The 23,283-nt window shown below is 41.1% G+C and overlaps 1 protein-coding gene across 13 annotated transcripts in view; it reads right to left on the bottom strand.

The window, feature by feature from the left end:
* KIAA0232 (KIAA0232 ortholog) overlaps nt 1-23,283 on the bottom strand; it is a 97,765-nt gene that overhangs the window by 27,421 nt on the left and 47,061 nt on the right. For all 13 annotated transcript variants that reach the window (XM_063663503.1, XM_054484739.2, XM_063663507.1 and 10 more), the window contains one exon: nt 13,821-13,958. In XM_063663503.1, coding sequence (XP_063519573.1) covers nt 13,821-13,958 — 138 coding nt within the window. The remainder of the gene's footprint in view (nt 1-13,820; nt 13,959-23,283) is intronic.

Below are 23,283 nucleotides of genomic sequence, written 5' to 3' on the forward strand. Positions count from 1 at the left end.
CTAGGTTTTTAAACCTAGGGCTAGTCTCCCAATGCAGAACACTGAACCTCTAGGGATCACTTATTAAACGTCTTCCAATACTCTAAAATGGGGTCCCATTTAATCAGAATGGTCATTACAACCTAGTGACTACATATTTTTTCACGCTTTGTCTTAGAAATTAATTACATATACACACATATTTTTATTAATATATGAGTAAATATGTATACTATATATGAGTGATATATATATATTTGCTGTCATATATAAACATATATTTTTTTTGCTCTCATGTTTAAACAGCAAAATAAGAGCCTACTCCTTACTCTCTGTGTAAAAGCAAGCTCTACCAACCAGGTTTTTCTGTTCTTGACTACCTGTAGCATCTTATATATTTTTTTTAAAAATCGGCTGGGCACAGCGGCTCACACCTGTAATCCCAGCACTTTGGGAGGCCAAGGTGGGTGGATCACTTGAGGTCAGGAGTTCAAGACTAGCCTGGCGAACATGGTGAAACCCCGTTTCTACTAAAGATACAAAAAAATTAGCTGGGCGTGGTGGCAGGCACCTGTAATCCTAGCTACTTGGGAGGCTGAGGCAGGAGAACTGCTTGAACCCAGGAGGTGGAGGTTGCAGTGAGCTGAGATCGTGTCATTGCACTCCAGCCTGGGCAACAGAGCGAGACTCGGTCTCAAAAACATAAAAAAAAATAAAAATAAAAAATAAAAAATCATGAGAACCCTGGGTCACCATCACAGCAAGCTGGGAAGCATAGAGGCACAGGAGAAGCTGTCATCACCCTTTGTTGTCTCCTGGCAGGTGTTCCAAAGTGTTAATTTACAGCTTTAATGAGAAATTTTTATTCACTTTCCCAATTATATAAACCATTAGAAAATATTAATAATAAAATTTCAGTAGCATAGCATATCCATAAGGCCATTCAATAATATTTTGAGAGCCTACAGTATCTTAAAAAACAAAGAAAGATTAAGTGATATCTTAATAACAGCTCTAAGGGAGCACAAGCTGTAGGTGAAAAAATGCCACCATTCTACCACTTAAGTCATGAAGTGCTTTTCCTAACTGTAAAATGGATAATATCCCCCATCTTCCAGTACCCAACACATGGAGAACACTCTGCAAACCATTAAGAGCACTCGAAAATTCAAATTATAGTACTCTAAACCTGCAAAGTGGCGAGCCACATACAGACACTGGCAAGTTCCAGGACACGCTCAGTGAGCAACCCTCAGAATGCACGGCCAGCCAGCCACTAGTTTACCACTCACTGGCTCATTCATGCACCCAGTGAAAAAATGGTTATGAGGACCCCTGTCCTCCTGAGATTCACATGATAATCACTCTAATTTCTCTGAGAAGAGGACTCAGTGGAATGTATTTGGGTTTGGGGCTTGGAGTCATGCTGGCCTGGGTCTGAATTCTTGCCCTGCTACATTCACTGGGCAGCAAAGGACATGTGTGCCACTTCCTCTTTCTGGACCCAAGAATGCCACCACTTCCCTCCCAAGATTCAGTAAAAAAAGCTAACATGACACATGTGAGGCATCCAGAGTCCCTGTCACCTTAGTCACTTAAATGTTGGTGTCATTTCTAGATTTTGTACGTCTTTAATTTTCTACAATCTTGTTTTTTGATTCATCACTTCAAAAATGCCTTTAATTTCTGCGATGATTTGATTTTGAGGTTGGAGGAATAAAAAGATAATTAACCTAATGCATACCACCAAAACCCCTCTGGATTCTCCCTGGACTTCATGGCCTGCTCCTTCTCTCTCTGACCAACGCTAGGTTCTTGCTACTGCTACACTCTCTGCTCCTGGCTGTGGGGTGGGGTTGAAGAGTTAAATGATGATGGAGACTGAGCCTCGGTCAAACACAGCAACTGGTGTCCTATTACTTCATGAGGGTCTTATTTGTTCCCTGACAAATTCCTATCATTTCCCATCCCTACAACATTTCCAGTATTTCTCCATCTTCTGCATACTTCACATCCTTCTCAACTTGGACCTTAGTTATTAAGTGTAAAGTAAAAGAAAGGCAATTTGACTTATTCTGCCTCATCTCTGCTCTCCATACTCAAAGGTTTCTGTGCCATATTAATCATCTTACAGGTTTCTCTTTTATGGAGGGTTCATTTAGACTGGATATTCCCTAAATGCCGGACAGGTGCTGCCATAGTGTGATCACTAACCTACATGATACTCAGTGTTAAATGCCTGTTCCATTTGCACATGGCTCAATGGAGTCAAAGAGATCTGGTTCTAAATTTCACCCCAGGGTTAACCACATGACCCTACACAAATCATTTACCTATCAAAGCCTCAGTTTCTACATCTGAAAAAGGGTGCTAGTATTATGGACACATTTCCTAATAGCTGGTTACTGAATTTCCTGTACTGGTCCCCTAATTTCTTTTGTCTCCTGTTTACCATTTCTTCATCTTTTTGTTCTACTTTCTGGAAGATTTCCAGAGCTGCCTTCCAACCCATCTATTGAGTTTTTCATTTCTATTATCATGGTTGTAATTTTTAAAGGCTCATCTTGTCCCTCAAATGTTTCTTCTTTACAACAACCTCTTCCTCGTTGAGAAATCTTCCACACTTCTATCTTTGGAAGATAAACCTATTTGTCAGTCAGGCACCAGAAACGGAAGGGGGAATCACTCAGTCCCCAATTTTCATTATGGTGTCTCATGCTTTTCCTCAGGGACGCCTAGTATCCCAAAGTCCAGAACCTGTCTACTCAATCTCTCCAGAAAGTAACTGTCAGAGGAAAGGCTGTTATTCTGGTGCCCCCAATGAATTGTGCCTCCCAGCACTTGCCCCTAGGTTGGGCCCCTCCCACAGTGACTGGGTTTCACAATAAGATGTTGCCGAGTGTGACAGATGCCCTCCTGGAATGCTACCTTCTGAGTCTTCTCCATCTGCCATGTGGGGAAAGGTCACAGCTCCCAGCCACGCTTGCTGAAGCACCAGTCACATGAGGAAAGCAATCCTGGGTGTTTCAGCTCCACCTGCCATCATAGACCCCAAGCAAGAACAGCAGAAGAACCTCCCAGCTGAGCCCTAGCTAACTCACAGAATTGTGCGCAAATAGTTGTTTCAAACCACTAAGTTTTGGGGTACTTAGTCATGCAGCAATAACTGAAGCACAGGCTTTCAAACACTCCTATTTTCAGCCCAGCCCTGCACATGGAGCTCTTTTACAGTTTTTCAGATCTTAGTCTTTAGTTTTAAAGCAGAGTTGGAAGATTAGTGGTAGGAAACCCCACTAGATACTGATAGAATGACTACTGGTGATCATAGTAATCATTTTACTGGAAAGCAATGGATCAATTCCATAGTTTAATGACTGGGAGTTTTAAAAACCCTTTTAAAATTTAGAACTAAATTAATGTTAAGCAAATAAGCAAAAGAGCACCAAGTGAGAAGACTGAGAATATGTGCCAGGGTTCACAAACTCATGCCTTCAATAGCCAGAGAAGCAATACAAAGTGAAAAAAAACTCCTCTAAATAAAAAGCCGTTTCTGCCAAGGCCCCTGTATGAGAGCTGTGATTCCTATCCTTGAACACGGAATGGTCTACAAAAATTGGCCTGTCTGCAGCTCTCATGCACATTTGCTCTCTAGAAAATGATACAGAGTAGGAGAGAAGTATCCAATGGATAAATATCTTCAAACATGATCTAGGGCACAGATTATGTACTCTTTAGAATGCTGGAAAAAAAAGAAGGTTAAAGTTTTCAACAAAAAATAGAGGATATCAAACTGTTATAATAATTAAATAACGTGATCAATCGAGGCTTAGAAAAAGGTAACCCTGCTCTTTAGCAGGGTGATGTAACATAAAGGGAACATGACCTGGACTTATGAGACCTGCTGTGCTGTGTGAAGCTGGACAAGTTATTTAACTTCTGAGCCTCCATTTCATCATTTTACAAAAAGAGGAAAATACTTCAACTTGAATTAAGTCCTTCAATTTTCTTAGTTCATTATAGCACCTTACTGATTTAGGCAAACTCCTCCTCGATTTTTTTTTTTTTTTTTTTTTTTTTTTTTTTTTAATTTTTGAGATAGGATCTTGCTCTGTCACCCAGGCTGGAATGCAGTGGTACGATCACAGCTCACCATATCCTTGACCTCCAGGACTCACATGTTGCTCCCACCTTCTCAGCCTCCCAAGTAGCTGGGGACTCAGGCGTGTGCCACCACACCTGGCTTTCTTTTTTTTTTTTTTTTTTTTTTTTTTTGCAGAGACGTGGTTTCTGCAAAACCCCATCTCAAACTGGTTTCAAACTGCCAGGCTCAAGCGACCCACCCGCCTCAGCCTCCCAAAGTGCTGGGATTACAGGCATGAGCCATCACACTCAGGCAAACCCTATTTTTTATTATATGCAAAAAAGTCCTGTTTCTTACTTTCACATGGAGATGGCAGTTTCTTTTCCCTTTAGATATCTAACCAGTAAACTTCCTGAAGGATATTTGGCTACAGAAGCTCAGAAAGCTATGAGCTGAATGTCTGGATACTATTTGTTTCACTTCGTGGTTCAATTAAGAAGAACAGTCAGAACTTAGACCAGTTATTTTTAATCTAGGAAGGATGAACTCTTAAGGAGGCCACTAATGGGCATGTAACAAAGTAATTCATATAAGAAAAGTTTAAGTATAACATTCTGGTTAGGTCCATAGCTTTCATCAAATACTCCAGTCTATAAGGCTGTGACAGTTACAAAAAAACACTGATTTCAGTCAAGGAATCTGATGCCTAAGTATACATGCAAGAAAACGTACTGTACATACGCACAAGGATAAGCATGTAAGAATGTTCCTTTCGGCCAAGCACGGTGGCTCACGCCTGTAATCTCAGCACTTTGGGAGGCCGAGGTGGGCGGATCATGAGGTCAAGAGATCGAGACCATCCTGGCCAACATGGTGAAACCCCGTCTCTACTAAGAATACAAAAATTAGCTGGGCGTGGTGGCGTGCACCTGTAGTCCCAGCTACTCAGGAGGCTGAGGCAGAGAATCGCTTGAACCCGGGAGTCAGAGGCTGCAGTGAGCTGACTGAGATCACGCCACTGCACTCCAGCCTGGCACAGAGTGAGACTCCATCTTAAAAAAAAAAAAAAAAAAGAATGTTCCTTTCTACATTCTTTATAATAGCCCAAAATGAGAAGCAATTGAAAGGCCCATTACCAGGAGAATAAACAGTGTTACATAGTTCACAATGGACAACTATTTAGGAATGAAGAATGAAGACATTATAAGATCATGTTATCAATATAGATAAAATTTTAAAATTTTTAACTAAAATAAGTTACAAAAATATATAGAGTATGGTATAATTTATAGAAAGTTTAAGAACATGCAAAATCATGCTGTGTGTATTTGTGTACACCTTCAAACAGTATTTAGTAAACACATGAAAATAAGCATGGGAAAGACAAACACCAAGCGGGGTATGGTGGTGACCTGAGAGGGATGACAAGCAAAGTTATGAGGAAAGCATACATGGGTCTCCAGCTGTGCCCAACACCTGGCCTCTTCAACTTCAGTGGACACACAGGGATTCACTGGGCCGTGATTTGGCCCTTTCTGGTCCTCAAACTCTCAATCTGTTTTCATACCCCAGCCCCTAACCCCATGCATGTCTATTTTATAGTGCCTCATTCTCAAATTTTTACAGCAGCCCCTTCCACTTCTGTGTCTGCTCTCATATTCTCACTTTTCAACATTTGAAAGATCAGAAAACTTCCTGTTGAAAAATCCCAATTTTCTACCTTTTCTAAAAAGAGATCAGAAGATTTGGACTAGATAAACAAAAAGAAAATGGTCTATTTCTTGCCTGGTCCTCATAAACCACTCTACCCCACCAACCCTAGACATGCATATTCAGTTTATTCAGCTGCCTGTTCAAAAATCTCCACTTAGCTGTCTCCTAGGAGGCATCTCATATGTTAATCCTTATTCATACCACAAAGATGTTCCTTCCTTATGTTCCTTTTCCTTAGTAAACAGAAATTACTTTTTTTTTTTTTTTGGAGACCGAGTCTCGCTCTGTCACCTGGGCTGGAGTGCAGTGGCATGATCTTGGCTCCACCATCTGGTTCAAGCAATTCTCCCACCTCAGCCTTCTGAGTAGCTGGGACTACAGGCATGCACCACCACACCCGGCTAATTTTTTCTTTGTTTGTTTGAGATGGAGTCTTGCTCTGTTGCCCAGGCTGCAGTGCAGTGGCACGATCTCAGCTCACGGCAACCTCCGACTCCTGGGTTCAAGTGATTCTCCTGTCTCAGCCTCCCAGGTAGCTGGGATTATGGGTGGGCGCCACCATGTCCGGTTAATTTTTCTATTTTTAGTAGAGACAGGTTTCTGCCATGTTGGCCAGGCTGATCTCGAACTCCTGACCTCAAGTGACCTGCCTGCCTCCCAAAGTGCTGGGATTACAGGCATGAGCCACTGTGCCGGGCCAGGAATTACATTCTTGCAGTTGCTCAGATCAAAACCCTTGGCTGTCTTCCTTGTCTCCTCCCCTTATCTCTACCCCACATCTAATCCTGACAGTTCCATCTTCGAAAACAAATGCAGAATCCCCCAGCCATCTGCCTTCTGGACCCCTGCAACTGCATCTTCACTGGGTGTTCACAATCTGCCCTCTGTCCCTCCAGCACAGCTCACTCACCCTGTTTAGTTAGTCTCAGTGCAGCAACCAGTACGGTCTGATCAGCATCTGATTGGCAAGTAAGTCAGGTTGCACTACTCCTCTCCAAACCCTAACACTTCACAGCTGCTCAGGGGGAAAAGCCCAAGTCCCTAGCATGGCCCGTGTTTCCTCAAATGCTCCAGCTCCACTGCCATCTATATACCCAAAGACACAGGACTTAGGCTTCCTCAGGCAGGACTGGCTGTGATCACACAACAACTGTGAGCACTCTCAGCTTTAGTAATCACTGGTTTCTTCTCAGGGGGTTCTGGTCTGTAGAGAGAGCACAGCATCACTTCTTGCAATGTACATCATGTATTCAGACAGGCACCTCACGTATTTTCAGTGCTCAATAAATGTTATCATTGTATTGACGCTCTTAGTATTACCCAGAAAAGGTTGGGTTCAACAGTCCATGTGTCAAGACACAGTATATAGTCATCCCTATATTGGGTCGGTTCCAGGACCCCCTGAGGATACCAAAATTTGTGGATGTTCAAGTTCCTTATATAAAATGGCATAATATTTGCATATAACCTACACACATCCTCCTGTATGTTTTAAATTATTTCTAAATGACATGTAATACCTAATACAATGTAAATGCTATGGGTGTAGTTGTTATACTGTATTTTTTAGGGAATGCCAGGAAAAAAGTCTATACGTGTTCAGCATAGACACAATCATCCATTTTTTTCCAAATATTTTTGATCCACTGTTGGTTACCTCCACAGATGTAGAACTCATGGGTATGAAGGGCCAATTGTATATGGTCAAAATTAACCTTGAAGGTAAACACTGCTGTGACATACTTTACATGGTTTTTTGTACATGTAACCCTGTACAGCATATAAATAATGCATATACAAAATACTAAGATGTACTCTGTACTTTAACTGGCAAAAAGAATTTTACTGGTAGACTTAGTTCAATGTGAGAATATAAGCAAGTGAATGTTAAGACTCTACTCTACTTAGGGTGTAAGTCCTCTAAGGCTCTTTAAATAACAATAGGACTGGGCAGCTCCCCAAGGTAAGCTGCAGTGCTGTTACCTTCAAAATTAACACCCCAAAAGAATGGTATTATGTAAGAGTTACTGCATTTTAACTTTATTTACTCCTCAAACAGGGCCTCATTAAGTTTCTAATCTTCTAACCACCCTCAAAGTGGGAGATAAAGTACTAGCTTTGATTCAGTTTTAAGTGGCTCAATAAAAATAAAACAAATGTAAGTAGTTTTTTTTTTTAAAGGGGGAAATGAAGAGTGGTTTGCATATATTTAACAAATACCAGGTATATGCCAGGTCCACTGATAACTGGAATGAAACAGACAGTTCAGGATAATAATCACCTAAAAAATATGCATCTGGAGGAGGGCTGAATTGCCTATGACTGATTCACAATACCATTCCTCTTTACAGACCCCATTACTAACTGCAATCAAAGCATATGCAAAACATTTTATCGAAAACAAACACCCAGAGACTTGCATGTCATTTGCATATGTAAATGAAAGGGAATTAGCCAAGGCAGTTTTCAGCTGGGACCTAACAACCAATAAAGCCCATCAAAGGTCATGATTCCCTGGAGAAATATTCACCAACTGCTCTGCCAACTTTTACACGGGGACAGCCAAATTTTAATCAATGTATAAAATTAAATTCTGACACAACTGAATTGCCCTTCTGTTTTGGCAATGTCTCTCATAAAATAATGAGCTGAGCAGGCCAAGAGAAGTGCCATAATGTGGGGTACAACTTGTTACAAGGATAAAGTGGAGGCACGGTGTAGTATCACAAGTATGTAAGTGGAGCCAGAGAAGTAAGCCATTCTCCTTAAACCATGACACCAGTGAACAGTCTGATAACTATGGATGCTTTTATAGAAACAGTTCACATTGTAACTATAATAGTCACATACACTCATGGTCACATGTGTCACATACACACATAATAGTCACACACATAATGAGAAAATAATTCATCTCACATGTAATGCATAACATCACCACTACTTCCTACCTACTCTCATATCTAATATAATAATATAACCTATATTATTGTCTTTTAATTGCCATTCACATTTTAATCTACTAGATTATAAACTTGAACTGTGGTTTTTGATTGTGACCAATTAGTAGTGACTGTCTAAAGAGCTGTACTGAGAAGTGCTTTTAAGAGGGCATTTGGACTGGATGGGAAAGCATAGCACGCAGTACCACAAACACGATCATCCTCAAGAAATGAGCATACTTATATGCAAACATTCATGACAAAAACACAAAATAAAATTTTGCATTATAATTTTCGATGTAGGTCCTCTTTGCTCCTTTCTTTCCATTGAAGCCAATAGACAGATTATAAAAAGAAACCCAGGGGACACACAGATGGCCTACCATTCATAAACTATCACACATTGATTCTTTTTATTGCAGCAGGCAATAGTTAAAGAGGGTTCTTTTCATTGGCTCCCCAAGAGGCCAGTGAGCTGGTTTAAGGCAGTGGTCCCCAGTGTTTTTGGCACCAGGGACTGGCTTCATGGAAGACAATTGTTCCACAGACCCAGCAGGTAGGCATGGGGTTTGGGATGAAACTTCCACCTCAGGCATTAGATTCTCACAAGGAGCGTTCACCCTAGATCCCTCGCATGCTCAGTCCACAACAGGGTTCGTGCTCCTACGAGAATCTAATGCCACAACGGATCTGACAAGAGGCGGAGCTCAGGTGGTAAAGCTTGCTCGGGTGGTAAAGCTTGCTCGCTGTTCACCTCCTGCTGTGCAGCCCCGCTCCTAACAGGCCATGTACCGGTACCTGTCCATGGCCCGGGGGTCAGGGACACCTGGTTTAAGGGATCTATAGATTGATGCACAAAAACAGCTCTGGAGCAGGGACTGGGACTTGAAAGACTCTCCTCATTCATTCCGTAAGTAATTACTGAGCATCTGGTTATGCGTGGCACATTCACTTCCTCAGCTAATTTTAATTTGGTAAGATTTTTAAAAATCATTGTTAGAAAAAAGCAATCCAACAATCTTTTTTTTTTTTTTTTTAAATAAAATGAGAAGGAAAGAGCAAGAAAGTACAAATAGGCTTTATTGGGGTTGAAAATAAAAATCCTGCCTATGACAGCCAGGCAAAGGAAAGCATTTTCCCAAAGCAATAACCTAAAGAATCAAAGATCTTTATAAACCACAACCATTCCCTTGCACCGTTTCTACCTCATACTAAGTTCGTCACATCACACAACATACTCAGCTAGTATGAATTACACGCAAATTCAACAAGCTACAGGAGAAGGGTCTTGCATTACTCATAGGTTTTTATACTCTTCATCTTTTCACAGTTGATTTCAGCTGCCCCTGTCATTTCCCCAGCTTAACTGTAAGTCAAAGGCTAGGCTCATTTCTCAGCAACTTTGGTCCAAAGAAGAAATAAGATCTTTTCCCAGTTTGAACCTGCACTACCCATATTTTCTTTCCGACTATAACTCAGCAGCTTCTTTGGATTTTGCTCAAATAATTTACCTGAATTAACTTATCACTTGTTAAAAAAAAAAAAAAATCTGCATTCTGAATTCCTTTAAAAGCTCTAAATTACTTATCAATCTACAAATTATCAATTTACTCCCCTTCAGTGTCACAAAGAAAACACCATTTTGGCTGGGCATGGTGGCTCAGGCCTGTACCCTGCAGTTTGGGAGGCTGAGGCGGGAGGATGTCTTGAGCCCAGGAGTTCAAGACCAGCCTGGGCAACATAGGGAGACCCTGTCCCTGTATTTTTTAAAATTAAAACAAAAAACCAAAAAACCCACCATTTTAACCACAAAGTTTTCTCTGCCAAGTTTTCTCTGGGCACGTCACTCACAGCCCCTGCTAAAGTGATGAACCTCCAGGCAGCCCTGCCCCCTCACCAGGGCTTATCAAATCAGGCTGGCTCAAGCCTGATTAAGCCCAGGCTCAACCACCTGGCTCAAGCCCAGCCAATCAGATTCTCTCTCTAGATGAATGGTTTTGGACAGTAGAGTTCCATGGTCATGCTGGGCTGGAAGCTGGAATGGCCATTCTTCACTATGTGCTAAAGCAGAGAAAGCCAGAGTTTAGACAGAGAGGGAATGATCCTGACTCAGGTACAGAAGGAAATGAGATTGTAGGTTGGTTGTTACCAAAAGTGACTTTGTCCATCACGTAAGTCCCAGTTCAGGTCTCTCGTGAGGCTGCTATACTTCTGGCACTTGGCTTCAGTGAGATATCCCTGTATCCTTTACACATATTTCTATTCTTCCTTAAACCAGGTTAATTATGTTCCTAATTGTTGTAATGAAATGGTGCCTAAGATAGCTGTATGTATAAGTGGTAACTTCCAAACTCCTATCCCATGCTGTATGAAGCAGCAACTTCAAGAAATTAAGAAGTTGGCCAGGCGCGGTGGCTCACGCCTGTAATCCCAGCACTTCAGGAGGCGGAAGCAGGTGGATCACCTGAGGTCAGGAATGAGACCAGCCTGGCCTCTACTAAAAATACCAAAATTAGCTGGGTGTGGTGGCGGATGCCTGTAATACCAGCTACTCGGGAGGCTGAGGCAGGAGAATCGCTTGAACCCAGGAGGTTGCAGTGAGACAGGTTTGCGTCACTGCATTCCAGCCTGGGCAATAGAGTAAGACTCCGTCATCTCAAAAAAAAAAAAAAAAAAAAAGGAAGAAAAAAGAAAAAGAAAAAGAAATTAAGAAGTTAAAACATCAGAGGTGGGGGAGAAGAAAACAGCTGGGAAGAGAAAAAATAATTGGATGAAAGGGTAGGCTTTTTAAAAAATGAATGTTAGATTCATTTAAAAAAAAATCAGTAACTTTCATGTGATAAGCACTCACTGTGCTAGGTAGTAGGAGATAAAAACGATGGGTAACTTGGTTGGGTGCGGTGGCTCACGCCTGTAATCCCAGCACTTTGGGAGGCCGAGGCAGGCAGATCACGAGGTCAGGAGATCAAGACCATCCTGGCTAACACGGTGATACCCCATCACTACTAAAAAATACAAAAAATTAGCCAGGCATGCTGGCGGGCGCCTGTAGTCCCAGCTACTCGGGAGGCTGAGGCAGAAGAATGGCATGAACCCGGGAGGCGGAGCTTGCAGTGAGCCAAGATGGCACCACTGCACTTCAGCCTGGGCTACAGAGCAAGACTCAGCCACAAAAAAAAAAAAAAAAAAAAAAAGATGGGTAACTCACGGTCCTTGTGCCCAGTGAGCACAGTCAAATGAATAACTGCAATTTCAGATGTGAGGGCCATGTTATTTGACGTATACACAATGTATCATGAATATATGGCCAGAGGAGTCAGGCTTTCAGAGACAATTCTTTTTTTTTATTTTTTTGAGAAGGAGTCTCCCTCTGTCGAAAAGATAGGTAACTCATGGTCCTTGTGCCCAGTGAGCACAGTCAAATGAATAATTACAACTTAGGATGTGAGGGCCATGTTATTTGAGGTATACACAATGTATCATGAGTATATGGCCAGGGGAGTCAGGCTTTCAGAGACAATTCTTTTTTTATTTTCTTGAGATGGAGTCTCCCTCTGTCGCCCAGATTGGAGTGCGGTGGCACGATCCTGGCTCACTGCAACCTCTGCCTCACAGGTTCAAGTGATTCTCCTGCCTCAGCCACCCAAGTAGCTGGGATTACAGGCATGCACCACCATGCCCAGCTAATTTTTGTATTTTTAGTAGAGACAGGGTTTCACTATGTTGGACCAGGCTGGTCTCGAACTCCTGACCTCAGGTGATCCGCCCGCCTTGGCCTCCCAAAGTGCTGGGATTACAGGTGTTGAGCCACTGTTCCTGGCCTCAGAGATAATTAGGAGTTGGATGAGAACAGAAAGGTGGGAAACACTAAGCAAGCCTTAAAAACCATTTGCATCAGTGGCAGCCAGACAGAATAAACTTCTGCAGATTGTCAAAGATAACAAAGCCAACGATCGCAACACTAGACCATACAACAATTAGTTCAGGAAGGAAGTTTCTGGAGGTCAGAATCCGCTCAATTTGGCCTTGCATCATAAATGTTCTTAAACCATACCTTCTCAAATAGCATGGTCAAAGCAAAATAATTCTTTCAGTAGTTATGATCTCACAGATAACATCTTAGAGTGAATAATAAAATAAGAATTCGTAATATTAACTGCAAAAGATATTTTTTAATTATTTTGTTATTTCCGGAAACTGAAAGACATGAGAAATATTTTATATGAAATGCTAAAAGAATTAAATAATATTGTAATATTTTCTAAAAACAAAAAAATATATAAATCATATGCCAATATAGTACTTTTGAAGTGTTTGAACTGCTATTCCCTTCTAGGAACGTATCCAAATGTAATAATACAGACCACTGAAAAACCCCACATAACATATTCTAGACAGCATAACAGAAAAATCAAGAGCAGGCCGGGCGCAATGGCTCATGCCTATAATCTCAGCACTTTGGGAGGCCACGGCGGGCAGATCACCTGAGATCAGGAGTTCAAGACCAGCCTGGCCAACATGGTGAAACCCCATCTCTACTAAAAAATGCAAAAAAATTAGCCAGGCATGGTGGCACGTGCCTGTAATTCTGGCTACTCAGGAGGCTGACGCACAAGAATCGCTTAAACCTGGGAGGCGGAGGTTGCAGTGAGTTGAGATCACATCACTGCACTCCAGCCTGGGCGACAGAGTGAGACACTGTCTTAAAAAAAAAAAAAAAATCAAGAGCAAGGTAAACATCCAGTAATAAAGATTATATTATAATATTATACTGCTGTTGAAATATTATTTGATGAAATGCAACTTAGCCACTAAAAAGAATAAAGACAATGTAATAACAGGATGAAATAGTCAAGTTGGAAAAAGGATATAAAATTTTGTGTATACTCTTTAAAATTAGAGTAGCACATATAAAAGAAAAGCATATAAAACTTCAGAAAATATGGAAAAATACCATAAAGGAAAAGTGGTAACGTTCATGTTACTTAGTAAAATAAATAAGTACTTTGTTTTCCCAGTTTTTGGAGGTCAAGTTGTCATATTTGTAAACTTAAAACACCCCTTCTTTTATTCTCTTAAGTGTTAGAAATAAAATGCAAACTTACTTCATCAGAAGCAGATCGAAGACACTGGACAGCAGCCTGTTTTTTCATTTCTTCTAGAGTTAGATCTGAACATTTTTTCTTACTCTTTCCCCATTTCTTATAAGCTCCTTTCTCCCAGCCCAGGAAGATGTCATTCTCCTGCAATGAAATTGCACCAGGTTAAATGACCAGGGCTAACTTGGACACTGCTATGTTCCACCTACCACACACTCAGTCACAAAAAGGCCCCTTGCATTTCCACACGAGTTTTAGGATCGGCTTGTCTATATCTGCGATGAAGGGAGCTGGCATTCCAAGAGAGACTGTCTTGATTCTATAAAACAACTTGGGGTGTATTGCCGTCTTAACAGTATTGTTTTCTGATCACAAACATGGGATGTTTTCTATTTATTTAGGTCTTCTTTGATTTCTTTCAAAGATGCTTTACAGTTTTTGGTTCAGAAGTCTTGCACTTTTGTCAGATTTTTTTTAAGCATTATATTCTTTTTTATGCTATTGCAAATGGAGTTTTTTCTTAATTTCATTCCTTAGGATTTTCCCTATATTCTATACAAGATCATGTCATATGTGACTAGAGTCTTACTTCTTCCTTTTCAATCTGGATGTCTTTTCCTTACCCAACTGCCCTGTTAATGCTGATTTATAAAAAAAGTTTATGTATTTCATCTTTGAAAATGTCTTCACACAAATAGAAATCGCCAAATGCTGGTATTAATCCACAAGCATGAGTTCAACTGAACATATTTGGTTAGAAGGCATTTATAGAATTCTGTTAAATTCGTATCTTGATATTTGCCTTCTAGCATGTCAGTATATTGTAGATTAATACTAAGGAATGAAAGTTAATGAAAGCTCCTTGCTAACTTAAGTAGGCAAATAGATTTTGAGATAAAGAAATTTCCTTTGCACTGTGTATCAAGTATGAAAAATGATGCTGGAAGAGCAGTTTGAGCCTGGACAACTTACCCATGATAAATTTGTGTGGAGATGGAGCTTTCACTTCTTGTTTTAACTTTTGACAGAATAAAAAATGTATGAAGCAGCCTGACATTATTTATGATTCAAACAATGTTAGAGTGACTTTATCACATTATTTAGGTTGAATTAAGAAACATCAAATCTGTAGCAAAAGCTACATAAACAATAGTATATTACACACACTTGTTTGCATTCTGCTCTTTATATTTGAGAGGTCCCTCATGCTATTTTTTTCTGGCTTAACGTACTATGTTAATGTATCATAACTTAACCAAAATTTAACAGCATTCAACTGTTAATCACAGTTTAAAGAAATGAGTATAAAAAGAACCAAGATATTTCTATTTCACTTATTGTTATCCTATTAGCCTCCTATCCTGTACTATTAAAAGTCTACTTATGACTGGGGGCGATGGCTCATGCCTATAATCCCAGCACTTTGGGAGGCAGAGGTGGGTGGATCACCAGGTTAGGAGTGTCTCAAAAAAAAAAAAAAAAAGTCTGCTTATACATAAACATAAAATATTAGACATCTGTCAAATAGTTACTCAGAAAGCCCTAATCTTAAAGAAAGAACATAATTATCAAGTACCAAAAGCGGATACAACTAAGGAACTCCCTAGCACGAGAGTCTATTATCAGGTACTTTTCTAGACACTACAGGGAGGTCACGTAAGGCTAGAGTTCTGATTGACTTTCCCATGCTGTCTTTATCAAAAGGGAGACTGGGAACTGGGGGAGAAAAAGCACACGCCACTTGGAAATACATCAGCAGTCACTGGAGGCTCACTGCTGAGCATACGCCCCTGCCTAACAGTGCCTAAATGACCAAAACCACAATGTGTCTGCATGGGATTAACACTACCCCCATCATCCCTTTGGCCACAAAGATTGGCTCAGAGAGAGACACGTGGCCAATCAGAAATGCACATTTCATGGTTCTTGCTGGGAATGCAGGGAACATGACCTCTGGACAGTGTGTGAGAATATGATCCCAGAAGCATGCTCATTGTCACCGCCCTTTACCCTACAAGGAGCTGGCTGCAAAACCAAGCTGACAAAAAGAGGTAGGCAGAGAGGCAGAGCAGAAGCCTGAATGACACTGGGAAGCTCTGAATCAAACCTAGCAGGGGCCAGCCCAACTTCTGGACTTTTAGTTATTTGAGCCTTTTTTTCTTCCGTAAGCCAATTTAGGCCAGACTTTGGGTTGCTTGTGAATGAGATACAGTCAGATTCTGAGGACAGCATTCAGTAATAAATCAACTGATTTATTGCTCAAAAGAACCCCTATTTGCCCCTAAAAAATGAGCCGCTCCAATCAAACAAGCATAATTTCAGGTTAACTACATTCCTGTTTTTCCTACTAGGTCTTCAGCCCACAGTGATGACCTCCCCTCACTGACCTCCCTGCCTTCAGTGGTCCAAGCCCATCTGTCCACTGCTATGCCATTAAGTCCTGCTGGCTAAACTCGATCTACAGGTCTTTTGTCTCTAGGACATAACTAGAAATACCCTCGCACAGCACATCAGTCTCTTCAGAGTCTGTTTCCTGCGGGCCTGCCCCACTCTGACCTTCGACTACCCCCTCCTCAGCATACCCTTTTCTGACCTTACAGCATCAGGCCCCTCCTATTTCTGTGTTTTTGTACACACTATTCCTTTATACACACTATTCCTTTATTCTTCCTTCAAGGTGATTCCTAAACTGGCAGTTGCCACTCAGGGACCATCCCTAGTTTTCTCTGTATTGATGCATTCACATTTGCACATAAAAGCAGAAATGTCAGTTTTAAAACATTGGATATTTATATTTAAAACTTCTCTATTCCATGAGAACATTTTACACACACAAAAAGTGTTAATGGTGTCTTGGGAAGTATAGGAATTTGTGTACCCATCGTTAACACCAACTCTCACTCTGAAATTATTTTCATATTCCTTATGTGTAAAATTTTATGTATTTTCTTCTGCCTAACGTAAGCGCTAATGCAAAATCTAAACCTGATGGTGATGGGAAAAAATTGAATCAATTTTCATATAAGAGCTAAAACTAATCTTATTAATCAACGTCATTCCTAGAAGCTTGAGAAGAAGAATACTTAGCTTTATTTATTTTATTTCTGAGACAGAGTCTTGCTCTGTAACCCAGGCTGGAGTGCAGTGGTATGATCTTGGCTCATTGCAACCTCTGCCTGCTGGGTTCAAGAGATTCTCGTGCCTCAGCCTGAGTAGCTGGGATTGCAGGCATGCGCCACCACACCTGGCTAATTTCTGTATTTTTAGTGGAGAGAGGGTTTTGCCATGTTGGCCGGGCTGGTCTTGAACTCCTGGCCTCAAGTGATCCGCCCACCTTGGCCTCCCAGAGTGCTAGGATTACAGGCGTCAGCCACCTTACCTGGCCAGCTTTATTTATTTTAAACGTATCAATTCATAAACTACCAAAAACATGTATTAGCTTCAAGCAACCTTTATAACAATTTTGAAATGGACTTTGTCTCAAAAAAAAAAAAAAGCTGCTTTGAAAGTACAAGTCAGTTCCACCCCAACATCAATCCTCAGAGGTAACTACTGTCAACAGTTGGCATATATCTTAACAGATTTATTTTAAATGTGGAATTTATCCCACATAGCAGAGAATATACAATGTAAATGTAACAGTTTTAAGAATAATAATATATGTATCAGGTAACAGACCTAGAATACTCCCAGTAACCTTAGAAGCCTCATCTGTCAAAAGCTATCTTTAGGCTGGGCATATGGTGGCTTACACCTATAATCCTAGCAATTTGGGAGGCAGAGGTGGGCAGATCACTTGAGCCCAGGAATTTGAGAACAGCCTGGCCAACATGGCGAAACTCTGTCACCACAAAAAAAAATACAAAAATTAGCCGGGCATGGTGGTGCCCACCTGTAGCCCCAGCTACTTGGAAGGCTGAGGTGGGAGAATGGCTTGAGCCTGGGAGGCGGAGGCTGCAGTGAGCAGAGATCACGCCACTGTGCTCCAGTCTGGGTGACAGAGTAAGACCCTGTCTCAAAAAAAAAAAAAAAAAAGCTATCTTCGTTATCCTCATACTTACTAGTTCGGGTAAGATCTTTTAGAATGGAGATAATTTTTTTCAGAATCTGAAAGGTATTGCTCCATATACTCTCAAATGCAACACTATAAGTTACAAATCCTAATTCTACAGAACGGGAGAAAATTTTTGCAATCTATCCATCTGACAAAGGGCTAATATCCAGAATCTACAAAGAACTTAAAAAAATGTACAAGACAAAAACAACCCCATCAAAAAGTTGGCAAAGGATATGCACACACACTTCTCAAAAGAAGACATTTATGCAGCCAACAGACATATGAAAAAATGCTCATCATCACTGGTCATCAGAGAAATGCAAATTAAAACCACAATGAGATACCATCTCACACCAGTTAGAATGGCGATCATGAAAAAGTCAGGAAACAACAGGTGCTGGAGAAGATATGGAGAAATAGGAACGCTTTTACACTATTGGTGGGAGTGTAAATTAGTTCAACCATTGTGGAAGACAGTGTGGCGATCCCTCAAGGATCTAGAACTAGAAATACCATTTGACCCAGCATTCCCATTACTGGGTATATACCCAAAGGATTATAAATCATGCTACTATAAAGACACATGCACACGTATGTTTATTGCGGCACTATTCACAATAGCAAAGACGTGGAACCAACCCAAATGTCCATCAATAATAGACTGGATAAAGAAAATGTGGCACATATACACCATGCAATACTATGTAGCCATAAAAAAGGATGAGTTCATGTCCTTTGCAGGGACACGGATGAAGCTGGAAACCATCATTCTCAGCAAAATATCACAAGGGCAGAAAACCAAACACTTCATGTTCTCACTCATAAGTGGGAGTTGAACAATGAGAACACATGGACACAGGGAGAGGAACATCACACACCGGGGCCTGTTGGGAGGTGGGGAGCTGGGGGAGGGATAGCATTAGGAGAAATACCTAATGTAAAGGATGAGTTGATGGGTGCAGCAAACCAACATGGCACATGTATACCTATGTAACGAACCTGCACATTGTGCACATGTACTCTAGAACTTAAAGTATACTACTAATAAAAAGAAATCCTAATTCTTTGGGTAAGGCTTGTTTTTTCTTTGGAAAAACCGTAGCTGCTTCTTTGTCCTTGGTGGTCTAAAATTTCAAAACCAAACACCTTGACAGAGTGGTGGTTCTACCATCAAGAGAGTGATGCTTCTTCCCCTTGAACTTGTGTGGGCTCCAGTCGGCTCAACAGAGTGCAATGGAAGTGATTCTATGTGACTTTCAAGGCTGGGTGGTAAAAGGCCTTAAGTTTCTACCTGATTCTCTTGGGCTACTCGCTTTGAGGGACCCAGCCAACCACATAAGCCTAGCTACCTCCTGACCCACATGAAGAGGCTCTGGTCAACAATCCCAGCTGAGTCCAGCCCTCCAGCACACCTGCCAAGATGACAGACATGTCAGTAAAGCTATCTTGGGCCTTCCAGCTCAGCCTGTCAGTTGAGTACCAATGAGTGACTTTGGGTGAATCACCCAATTGAGCCCTGCCCAAATTCCTTGCTTACAGATTCTGTCATATGATAAGTGTTGTTGTTGTTGTTTTAATGCTACTAAGTTTTGGGGTAGTTTCTTAGGCAACAACACTCTTATCACAAATAAAAGTATTTCTTTTGTGCTAAACAACTCTCTTTTAAACTCAAGAGAACCACCCCTACCCCTCCCATTATAACATTTACAGTGAACAAATCCAGGTTCATTCTATCTATATGTACCATCAAAAGATTTTTACTTTAGTTTCCTAAAATTTATTATTTTTTTAACCTGGTCATCATGTCACAAAAAATAACAGTAATTGCCACTGGAATTTGTCAGTCTTAAAGAACACCTTTTAAAGGGACCCAGTTGTGTCAAAGGTAATAATTACATCCAGAAATATTATAGTGACCATGTTTGCTGAATGCATAATTAGGATATATGGCAGGGCTAAATATTTCAAATTGAGATTGTTAGGGTAAATGTTGGAAATACTGTATCAGCAGCTTATCTTTGCCTCTAACAAACGCATTAGCCTACCTGCTAGAAGAGGAGTAGTTAATAGGAAAATAACTATTTGAAGGAAATGTTTGTATGAATAGTATGAATAGCAACAACAATAGCAATAGTTGTCAATATTTACTGAGCATTTACTTTGTGTCTAGTATTCCTCTAACTATATTATCAGTATATAAAACGATGCCTGGCACCTATATGGTCAATAAATGAATCTCCTTTAATCCTCAGTAACGATATTAGATATGTACATAATTTGTACAATTTATAAATGAAAAGACAGCTGTAGTGCCAGCTACTTGGAAGGCTGAGACAGGAGGATCCTTGAGCCCAAGAGTTCGAGGCTCAGTGAGCTCTGAGAGACACTGCACTCCAGCCTGGGCGAAAGCAAGACCCTATCTCTAAAAATAAAATAATAATAATAATAATAATAATAATAATAATAATAATAAAGAAATGGAGAGTCAGGCACAGAGATGTTAACTTGTCCAAGTCAGTGGTCTAAGTTGGAAAGTAAAGAAGGTGGGGTTAGAACCCAGATCTTCAGACTCCAAGGCCTATGTTCTTAACAATGTGATACTGACTTACAGTAAGTGGGGGAAATCTCAAAAGGGAAAGAGAGAACAGGAGACTGGAGGTCTGAAAGTCACTTGGGATAAAAGTCAAGGTGCTATTAAAGGAAATTTTGGTCTGGGTCAGTGGTACAAGTTTTTTCACCTTATAACCCTTCTGATATCGCCTGCTTAATTCTTCATGAATTATCCAGTGATGTATATGCTATTTCATACCTACTACCCAGAATGGTTTTTGTCACTATGGGAGTCAAAGTGAATACTGGCATGTATATATTCTTCCATCAGTAGCATGAACACCTTCTTCTTCTTCTTTTTTTTTTTTTTTGAGACGGAGTCTCACTCTGTTGCTTAGGCTGGAGTGCAGTGACACAATCATGGCTCACTGCAGCCTCGACCTCCCTGGGCTCAGGTGATCCTCCAACCTCAGCCTCCCGAGCAGCTGAGACTACAGGCACACACCACCATGCCTGGCTAATTTTTGTATTATTTGTAGAGACAGGGTTTCTCCATGTTGCCCAGGCTAGTTTCAAACTCCTGGGCTCAAGTAATAGCATGGAATAATTCTTAGGAAGTTTTCAGGGATAGGGAAGGTCCTAGAAAGATATTCCTGACTTTCTTCCTGGAGCTCTGAAATGCTGATTTGAAATAAGAGAATAAAAATAGGAAGTCTTGTTTAAATGCAAATAACAATGCTTGTGATGTAGAAGGTTATTTAATTAAAGTCTGTTGAATAAATGTTTGTTGAAATACAGTATATGCAGTGACACACACAAGGAGCGCTTTAGGGTCAGACTTTTATAGTTCCTATTGTTAAAGATTCTAATAAACTGTAACAGGAAACACCGCAGATGCTAGCTTTTCAAGAAGTGTAATGCTGAACAGGACACGCTACAGGAGTATGTTACAAATAGGCTGAAGGAGCAAACGAGGTTTGTTGAATGAAGAAGGGATGAGTCTCGCCTAGCACTCAGGACTGGGATTATTATTACACAACCTGTGGGCAAATACAGATAATGTAATAATCCAGTTACACTTCTAGAAGGATGGACTCTGAGCTAGAAGATACAATTTGATTAGGGGATTTAAAACAAGCAACAGTAACCTCTCCGCAGGGCAGGCCCCAGTGTGTGATTAGGGGTCTATATCCACTCCTAGCATGCTTCCCTCCTACACACAAGCCACAGGTCTGAGAAAGAAGCATGTGGCTATCCATTTGTCTAATACGTATCTGAGCCTCTTGTATATTCCAGAACTGTTTTAAGGGCTGGGAATCCAACAGAAAACATAGCAGAAAAGGTCCCCAACTTTGGCTGGGCGTGGTGGCTCACACCTGTAATCCCAGCACTTTGGGAGGCCGAGGCGGGCGGATCACGAGGTCAAGAGTTCGAGACCAGTCTGATCAACATAGTGAAACCCCGTCTCCACTAAAAATACAAAAATTAGCTGGGCGTAGTGGCGTGCACCTGTAATCCCAGCTACTTGGGAGGCTGGGGCAGGAGAATCGCTTGAACCTGGGAGGCGGAGGTTGCAGTGAGCCGAGGTCACACCACAGCATTCCAGCCTGGGTGACAGGGCGAGACTCCGTCTCAAAAAAAATAATAAATAAATAAATAAGTAATTTTAAAAAATAAAAAATAAAAAAAGAGAGAAAGAAAGCACTACTTTGTACACAGGTAGTTAGACAGGACTTTTTTGGGGTGGTTCAGCACCCTACTCATTCCATATTTCCCTTGGAGAATCATCCTCTCCAATTCTTAGACCTTGTGGTTCTAGGTGCCTGTACCCTAGCCACCCAAGTCTTGTCACTGCAGTGGTCAGGTCAGGAACAGTTCCATAGCAAAGCTGACCTATTAGGATGAGAAGCCTGCTCCTTCTGCTGGACACACATACACAAAAAAGGGTGTGAGTCTGAGCTGACAGCGGGCAGGGTAGGGGTGAAGCTTGAGAATAAAGAAAACAGGCCGGGCATGGCAGCTCACACCTATAATCCCAGCACTTTGGGAGGCCAAGGTGGGTGGATCACTTGAGGCCAGGAGTTCGAGATCAGCCTGGCCAACATGGTGAAACTCTGTGTCTACTAAAAACATAAAAATTAGCCAGGCGTGGTAATGCACACCTGCAATCCAGCTACTCAGGAGCCTAAGGCAGGAGAATCACTTGAACCCAGGAGGCAGAGGCTGCAGTGAGCTGAGATCACCCCTGCACTCTAGCCTGGGCAACACAGTGAGTGCCTCATCTCAAAAAAAAAAAAAAGACAACAGAGAAGGCAAGCTAAAAGATGGGGCACTGATTTTACTGCAGACCCTGGATCAAGTTGCCACTGGGGTCAGCCCTAATTCCCACATATTTCAAGTTTTTTAATCCAGTAAATGTTCCAAAATTTACTAGCGGTGTGGCCTTGGGCAAGCTATTTAACCACTGCCAGTATCTCCACCTATGAAATACAAATAATAACAGGATGGTGTAAGGAGGATTAAATGAGTTACTGTGAATGGAAAATGAGTGCCTGCAACAGTGGCTGGCACACAGCACATGACACACATGTGTTTGCTTTTACTATTACTTCTGTTTAAGCCAGATTGAGCTGGGTTTTCTGTTATCATCGCAGACTCCTAATAAGAATAATAAACAAAGAATGCATTATGCTGCGAACATCAATGTATAACAAGAAAAGTTTTAATGAACTCTCAATGGTAGTTTAATTAGCTATAAAGGAAACAAAAGCATATTTGGGGTTATAAGAACAATACTGAAACACACCCTCATCTGCTAGTGCATCCCTTCCCACCTGTGACAGATCATGGGGAGATCTGCTA

The sequence above is a fragment of the Pongo pygmaeus genome, chromosome 3 (genome assembly GCF_028885625.2).
Source record: "Pongo pygmaeus isolate AG05252 chromosome 3, NHGRI_mPonPyg2-v2.0_pri, whole genome shotgun sequence".
NCBI classification, from domain to species: Eukaryota; Metazoa; Chordata; class Mammalia; order Primates; family Hominidae; genus Pongo; species Pongo pygmaeus.